Genomic DNA, 8,214 nt, shown 5'->3' on the forward strand with positions numbered 1-8,214 from the left:
TGTGTGTGTGTGTGTGTGTGTGTGTGTGTGTGTGTGTGTGTGTGTGTTTTGATACCAGGTGTCTTTTTCAACCACTCTCCATTCTGTATATTTGAGACAGAGTCTCTCTCTGAACCTGGCCAGCGACCCTACTGGACCCTTCTGTCTCTGTCTCCCCTCCCCTGCTCTTTACCTGAATCCTGAGGAGCCAGACTCAGGTCCTTGTGTTTATGCAGCAGACACTTTAGTAACCAAGCTGTTTCTTCATCCACTCAATCACTTTTTAACAATAACAATCGGGAGTTGGGGCTCCAGATCAGAGTGGAGCTCTTGCCTAGCATGGCAAGGCCCTGGGGTTCTAGCCCCAGCACCAGGAAGGGAAAATGTGTATTGAGTAATGGAACGATTGGTTTTCAAAGCCAGAGTTTCACAAATAAGGGCTCAGAAACGTTTTTGAGTCCCATTTACCTTGCTTGTTGTCTGCTTGTCTCTTTTACAGGATCTAATCTTTTGACCATCAAGGATGAGGCTGAAAATTCATTTCTCCTGGAAGAGCTTCTTGCTTTTGGTTCTTCTGTCCAGATGGTTTGGTTGAATGCTCAATTTGATAATGACAGTAAGTGTTGTGGGTGCAGAGGAGGTGCAAATAAATACACAGTCTTGAAGGCCTCTGGGAGCCACAGAACTCCTCTTGACCACATTTGCTGTGAAAATATAGTGTGAACCCTAAAGCCACCCCTCCCAAACAAAACAGATGACAAGTTAACCTTCATGCGGACACTGAAAATGCTTGCTCCAACTCTGTTCCCAGGCTTGGTCATGGAAAAGCAAGCCACATTGTCTTTCTCAAGTGTTTGTTACAAAGCACAGTGGAATGGGGGAGCCATTTCAATGAACAACTGTGCTTTTTGAATTCTCATAGGAACCAATGTTAGTAATCAGAGGCACACTATTCTTTTCTTTATGTAACTGATGTTATTGGAAAGTGCTCGTAAAGAAAAATGTTTTAGTTGGTATGGAGCGAGTGTCACCGTGGTGCAGGAGGGTGGGTAAGGGGCCCATGCTTGCAAGGAGTATTTCAATCCTGGACACTGAATTTCTAGCTGATGGAGATAACCAAAAGTAAGCTGACATGTAGTTCACTTTATTGTTAGTTGTAAATTCTTTTCACACACTTCGAATACCACACACACACACACACACACACACACACACACACACACATCCCTTATTAACCATATATGGACTGAACTTTTCCACTGAACCACTTTCCATATAATAATGGCTTTAGGAAATGAGCCTTCTTGTTAATGGTGTTGATATTAAGATTTCAAGGGATTTTCTATACATTAATTTTGTTTACTGTGTGATTTATTTAAATTGGTTCAAAATTTGTGAACTGTTTTAAAACTCAAACCAGGACACTGAGAAATAAGATACCTATATCTAAATTAGAGGGTTGCTCAGGAGGCAATTTAAATGAATACATACCTTTTAATTTTTTTTCCCAGACAAGGTTTTGTTATGTAGCCCTGGTTGTCCTAGAAACCACTCTGTAGACCAGGCTGGCCTCGAGCTCATAGAGATCCACCTGCCTCTGTTTCCCAACTGCTGTGACTAAAGGTGTATGCCACCACTGCCGGGCTGGATACATAGCCTTTTTGATGTTTTGTTCATGAATATACTTATGGAATTAAATGTGTCTCCTTACATTTGGGGGCTGCTTTACGGATTGATCCCAGTCTTAGATTGGTAATCATGCACTTAATTCATAATAAGTCAGCATTTTTCCACAGACAAAACCTTTAGTTGGTTTGACGGCACACCCACAGACCAGTCTAACTGGGGCCTTCGGAAGCCAGACCTGGACCACCTCAAGCCCCATCCGTGTGTTGTCCTGAGGATCCCGGAAGGAATATGGCAGTTCACCCCATGCGAAGACAAAAAGGGATTCATATGTAAAATGGAAGCAGGTGTGTGAAGGGAGAAAGAAATTCTTCATATTGACTCCTCCCTGGTTAATGCTGACCCGCCATATCAGAGCGCTTTTCAGATAGATTCTGGCACAATCATCTTGTTCTACGTCACCCAAGTCAGAACACTTCAGCTCCTCTAAGATGAAGGGAGAAAAATCATTAATCATAAGACACGCAGCTTACACTAAAAAGCTAGGCTGTGCTATGAGAAAGTTTAGGGTCATCTTTGGTCTTAGGAAACATTGTCTGTTTGTTTGGTGCATTTGTTGTGGATAAGTAGGTGTAATTCTGCCTTGTGAGGAGATTATGCCAGGAAGGTCATATTTGAGTCCATCCTGAGCAATACAGTTTATGGCAATAGAAATTGGTTTTAGAAAGTGAAACCAGAAAATTCTAGCCATTTGCAAACAACAGCTGAGGCTTCTGAGCTAGCCTACCGTGAGAACCATTGATGTTTATAATAGTCAAACAGTTCCTAGATTCTCGTTTTTTGCCAGAAGGAAGGTTGGTGTACCTCTGGGCTCCTGGATAAGGTTTCAGAGAATGAGACTCTGAGTTCTGAAGTGGGGGGGGGGGGGGGGGCGTGGTTTAGAGAGCTGGAACAGAGAAGGAAAGATATTTTAGACCAAAGGCCCAACATTCCTAAAAGCAGCCATGGAGAATGCATTAGACTGGGGTACCCTACGCATGGTGGGGGTTAAATTGACCAATGAGGCTGTGTCCAGTGCTCAGCTAAAGAGCTGAGATTCTGGGTAGACACCCGCAGTGAGATCGCTTAGTAGCAAGGGACACCATTCCTGATTTGAATGATGTGACTGAAAACACGGGGAAAAGTAGAAGACTGACTAGAGACTGGCAAAGAAAGAGAAAAAGCTGCCCATGGGAACTGGGATACTTGAAACCCCAAAGAGTGGCAACATTGTAGCAGACAAAGGTTACCAGCGAGCCCACGTTCTCACTGGCATAAAAGCATCAAGAGCAAATCAGAAACACCACACATCAGTGTCCAATTTTAAAGTATAGCAACTTTTCAAGGTCCTGGAGCAGTTCAAATATACTCATTCTATAAATGAGAAAGTGCCTGTCCAAACGGGCTGCATGGAGGACCAGATTTCTTTTTCTTTTGTTTGCTTTTTTAATGTAGCTTTCTGGAGTAGATCTACTCCGTTGTTCAGCCTAGCCTAGAACTCACTACAAAGTCCAGACTGACCTCAGATTCTTAGCAACCCTCCTTCTCTAGCCTTGTAGGTACCTCTACAGCTCCATGGCTCTCTCTGGATCCTTTCCTAGACCAGAAAGTGCAGAGCCTAGTGCTTGAGATAGTCTTCTTAAATGAGAAATGCTCTTACAGTAAAACGCCCTAAAACAGAAACTGTGTCACTTTAGAATGGAGAGTCCATGTGCTCCTTCCCAGGCTCACAGGAATCACAGATGTGAAAGGTGCTGACTGTAAAGAAGTTGCAGACAGACAAGCAGGGCTTTTATTGCTGGGCAAACTCTCCATCAAAGCCCAACAAAATGATGACTTCCTGTTAGTAAGGAGCATGTCTTACATATATTTCTGTTGTGCTAGTGCTGAGACTATATGGAAATCTTTTGGCTTTAGTAAATGAGAAGGAAGGAAGAAATGAAGGGAGGAAGGGAGGGAGGGAGGGAGGGAGGGAGGGAGGGAGGGAGGGAGGGAGGGAGGGAAAAAAGCACTTGTGTTATGAACACCAATACTTATCAATATAAACGACTCATGGTCTGGCAATATGTCTCAGCTGGTAAAAGCACTTGCTGCGAAGCCTGGATCCAAACACTGGAACCTACATGGTGGAAGGAAAGAACCCACAATTTGTCATCTGACCTATACACACATACCATGGTGGATGCACCGTGGCATAAGAGCGCAGCTCTCTCTCTCTCTCTCTCTCTCTCTCTCTCTCTCTCTCTCTCTCTCTCTCTCACACACACACACACACACACACACACAATGCATGAATGAATGACTATCAGAACGCCAATAAAACATCATTCATAAAAACAGGCCACCAGACACGATATATGAGCAACAGTCTGATTCCTGCTTTGTTTAAATAATGACATAACTTTGCTGAATTTAAAGAAATATTTATTTGTTTACTTTTTTATTTTAGACATCCCAGCTGTAACAGCGCATCCAGAGAAAGGTAGGTTTGGAAGGAGAAGAATATTTAGATATTTCTTAGAATTAATAAGATAGATGGCAGGCATGTATCAGTATCTGTTCTCTGTCTTTCTTTGTCTTCCTCCAGGACTAAGCCACAGTATCATTCCTGTCACAGTAACACTGACGTTGATAATAGTCCTGGGCATTTTCATGCTTTGTTTCTGGATATTCAAGAAGAACAGTATCGTCTTCCAGAGACTCACAGGGTCTAGGGGTCCCTACTATCCTACGCTCAGCTTCAGCACAGCACATTTAGAAGAGAACATTCTCGTTTCTGAGCTTGAGAAGAATACCAATGACGAAGAAGATAGAGATGCTCCAGCTATGGAGAGCAAAAGAGGCCACAAAATGCGTCCTGTCTACATTTCCCCTTAACAAGATGCCGTTATAATGTGAATTGCCACCTCTGTTTTAATTTATCTTCAACACTGATTTTGAATTTTAACCAAATCAGATGATATTTAATGTATTCGTTTCCTTTAACTGTGGCCCATTCTGGAAAGCGGCACTGGTTATTATTTTAAAAGACAAGAACTATTAAATAGAATTCTCAAGCCAGTCTGGTATACATTCAGCATATAAGTATACTCAATACGTTAAAGAGAAAGTGGGGGTATCTTCACACTGAATATGACAGGAAGGTACTTCTGAGAATCAGTGCTTGTTTGATTCTAATTCAACCTTTTTTTTTAATAGCATGGTTTGGGAAAATCCTACATTTTAAACTTCAGGTTCTGGGCTCTCAACTAATACTTTGGATGACATAAAGTTTTATTAGATCTGACTCTCAAGCTAAATGGGAGAAATACCACCTTCTCCTAAATATGAAGATCTCAGTAGACAGACACTCTCAGAAACAACCACACGGTTTAAAATGTGCCATTAAACCCTCACTTGTTAAGTTATTACTTTGATTTAAAGGTATCTTTTAGGTAAGCTCAAAGAAATGCATTGAGATGTTAAAATCTAAAATCTAAAATTATAAAATACTATATAATAACCTTTTGTTATTGTTCTGTTCTGTTTTGTTTTATTTTCAAGACATGGTTTAACAATCTTAGCTGTCCTGGAACTTGCTTTGTATGCCAGGCTAACCTCAAACCCTCTGCCTCTGCCTCCAAAGTGCTAGGATTAAAGGTGTGTGCCACCACTGCCAGGCAATATATAATCTAACCAGGACTTACAGAATACATGTGACTCAAACTTAAAGAGGAAAAAAAATGAAGATCTGAATTATGCTCCCATTAGAACCAAACTAGACAGGATGTTAAAAAATACTAAATAAAATGACCCTTGAGTAAGAGTTTTAAAATAAACTGTCAAATTCTGACCATCTCATTTTTGTCTTGGATTAGTTGATGCCATTGGTTTGTTAATAACGATTAGGAGTATGATATTTGGGGCTTGGAGACAGTTCGGTTGGTAAAGTATCCACTGCACCATCTTAAGGACCTGAGTTCAAATCCCCAGCACCCACATAAAGACTAGGTGCAGTGGTGCACATCTGCAACCCCAGCTCTGGGATGGGTATGGGAAAAAACCAGGTGAATCCCTCAAGCTTTTTCACCAGCCATTCTAGCCAAGTTGATGAATTTCAGGTTCAGTGACAGACAGTCTCAAAAAGTAGCATAGAAAAAGACACCTAATATCAGCCTCTGGCGTATGTATGCCCACACACATATATGTGCACACACATGCAAATTAAAAATTTAAGGCATATTTTCTGAATATTAAAAAAGTCACAGATTTGATATTCCTTCATTTATTTATGATAAATAAAAGTGTCTCCATAATCAACATTGAGAGGTTACTTATCATAAGTGTTTACTGAGTGTCCTATGAAGACAGATTTTCTGTTCTAGCATCAGTCCTGGGGTGAGCAAGTCAGGGTGGTTTCTATGCTCATGACATGTTATTCCAGGAAAGCAATCTATGCACAGATGACAGGAGATGACTATGAAAATTAAGAGTGGTCCCTGTGATAAACACGGGCACTCTCGGGGCTTGCCTCAGTGTGCATTTCAGCCAGTACAATCCACGGCGCTGGTGCTACCAGCCACTAGTCACAAGGGGGTGCTCTGAGAAAAAGTATGAATGTGTTCTACATAGCAAACTGGGATCGTTAGCAGTACAACCTGAAGTCTGGAGTCCCTGTGGACTGTTACAATGAACACAGCTCCCAGTCACAACTCTTTGCTGCTACTGTTGTGTAGCTGACACGCTGGGACATTCAACTCTCATTTTTTTTCCAAGTCGTAGGACTTAACTTTTAAAAGAACATTATATTATGTGGCAGTTGTATAATTATGACTCAAAAGAATGATTGGTTTGAACTAACCCAATGGTATAGAAACTCAATTTAAAAGTCTATCAAGGGAAATTAAAAATTCCTTTCATTATGGTGGATTTGGTGAAGCTGTGATCGATTAGCCTCCCAGTAAGAGTGTAGAGTCACACATAACCATTTGACGAAAGCATGTCATTGCAACCGTGGTTTTGCTGGAAGAGATGAGTTGACTTGTCAAGGCTCTATTTTGAGATCTGGTATTGAGCCTTACCTGCAGCCTGTCCCCATGAACAGACTGTGTACTCCTTCTCATTGCTAAAATTTCAGAAATAAATAGTACTAAGGGCCTTGCTTTTTTCACATATGAAGCCTTTAAAATCCTTTTTACAGATCTGATTTTCTTCTTTCATTAATTTAAAAATGTTTTTCATACAGTGTATCTTGATCATATTCTTTCTCCTTCCAAATCTCTCCCATCTCCTTCCCCTCTCAACTTCTTATTCTCTCTACCTCAACAGCAAAATTAAACAAAATAGTAAGACAAAAAAAAAAAACTAAGCAAGACAAAAATCACACACATAAAACAACACTTGACATTCATTTTGTGTTGGCCAACTGGTTGATATGCCCAGTATTACTCCACTGGGGAAAATTGATTTCCCTTTTCCCAGGAGCTATCAATTATAAATAGCTTCTTGGTTAAGAGTGGAATGCACATTTACTTTTAACCAGAACTTAATTTCTTATTTATTTATTTACTGTGAATTGGTGTTTTGCCTGTGTGTATGTCTCTGTATAAAGATACCAGATACCCTGGAACTGGAGTTAGAGGCACTTGGTGGTCATGTGGGTGCTGGGACTTGAACCTAAGCTCTCTAGAAAAGCCCCCATAACTTAATTTCATAGCTACAGCATAAATATACTTAAAGGTAGTAGGATTAAAAACTCATTTGTGATTACTAGTCACCCCTTTAAAATATATTATTTTGCTGAAGGGTCTTTGACCCTGGGTTGATCAAAAATTTACTGAACCTTGGGACTGCTAAAAACTAAAAATATATCTATATTTAAGGTTTTTTTCCCTGTGACTGACCTGAATATCTTTAGAGACTCCCAAGGATTGGAAAGTCTTGTGTTCTTTCCATTCTAAGAACTATTACCTGCCGGGCAGTTGTGGCACACGCCTTTAATCCCAGCACTTGGGAGGCAGAGACAGGCAGATTTCTGAGTTCGAGGCCAGCCTGGTCTACAGAGTGAGTTCCAGGACAGCCAGGGTTATACAGAGAAACCCTGTCTCAAAAAAAAAAAAAAAAAAAAAGAGGGCTTTTACTCAAGTTCAATCTCTGATTATTATCATTGAAAGATCCACACCTGAATGGTCTCTGAACGGTCTCTTTAGGTGAATGTTTAGTCTTGAAGTCTCTTCACCTCTTTAAAACGGCCAAATTAATATATGGTTAACATCTGGATATCCAGAACACAACCAAAGAACTGATATATATAATTACCTTTACATTGTGGCTAAATCCATATAAAGTCATCTTTTACAGTGATTCACAGTTGATACTGGAGCGGATCAGAAGAGGCAAGTGGATCAGAAGAGGCAAGTGGATCTGGATTTCTCGTCATGTCTAACATTCAAATATTAACTCACATGAACAATTTCAGTATCATGCCATGTGTTGTATGACCAACATCATCAACATATACTATAATATAACAGCACACGTTCTAAGAAACTAAGGGTAACTGGAAATTAGAGTCTTTAAAAGTTCTGTGTG

The 8,214-nt window shown here is 40.5% G+C and overlaps 1 protein-coding gene across 1 annotated transcript in view; it reads left to right on the forward strand.

Annotated features, from left to right (window-relative positions):
* The window catches only part of Pla2r1 (phospholipase A2 receptor 1), a 120,332-nt gene extending 115,186 nt beyond the window's left edge, over nt 1-5,146 (forward strand). Inside the window, exons 27-30 of the mRNA XM_028769271.1 lie at nt 479-595; nt 1,776-1,952; nt 4,094-4,126; nt 4,232-5,146. Coding sequence (XP_028625104.1) covers nt 479-595; nt 1,776-1,952; nt 4,094-4,126; nt 4,232-4,521 — 617 coding nt within the window. The 3' untranslated portion in view covers nt 4,522-5,146. The remainder of the gene's footprint in view (nt 1-478; nt 596-1,775; nt 1,953-4,093; nt 4,127-4,231) is intronic.
* Nucleotides 5,147-8,214: the final 3,068 nt, after the last annotated feature.

This window comes from Grammomys surdaster, unplaced genomic scaffold (assembly GCF_004785775.1).
Source record: "Grammomys surdaster isolate TR1022 unplaced genomic scaffold, NIH_TR_1.0 191, whole genome shotgun sequence".
NCBI classification, from domain to species: domain Eukaryota; kingdom Metazoa; phylum Chordata; class Mammalia; order Rodentia; family Muridae; genus Grammomys; species Grammomys surdaster.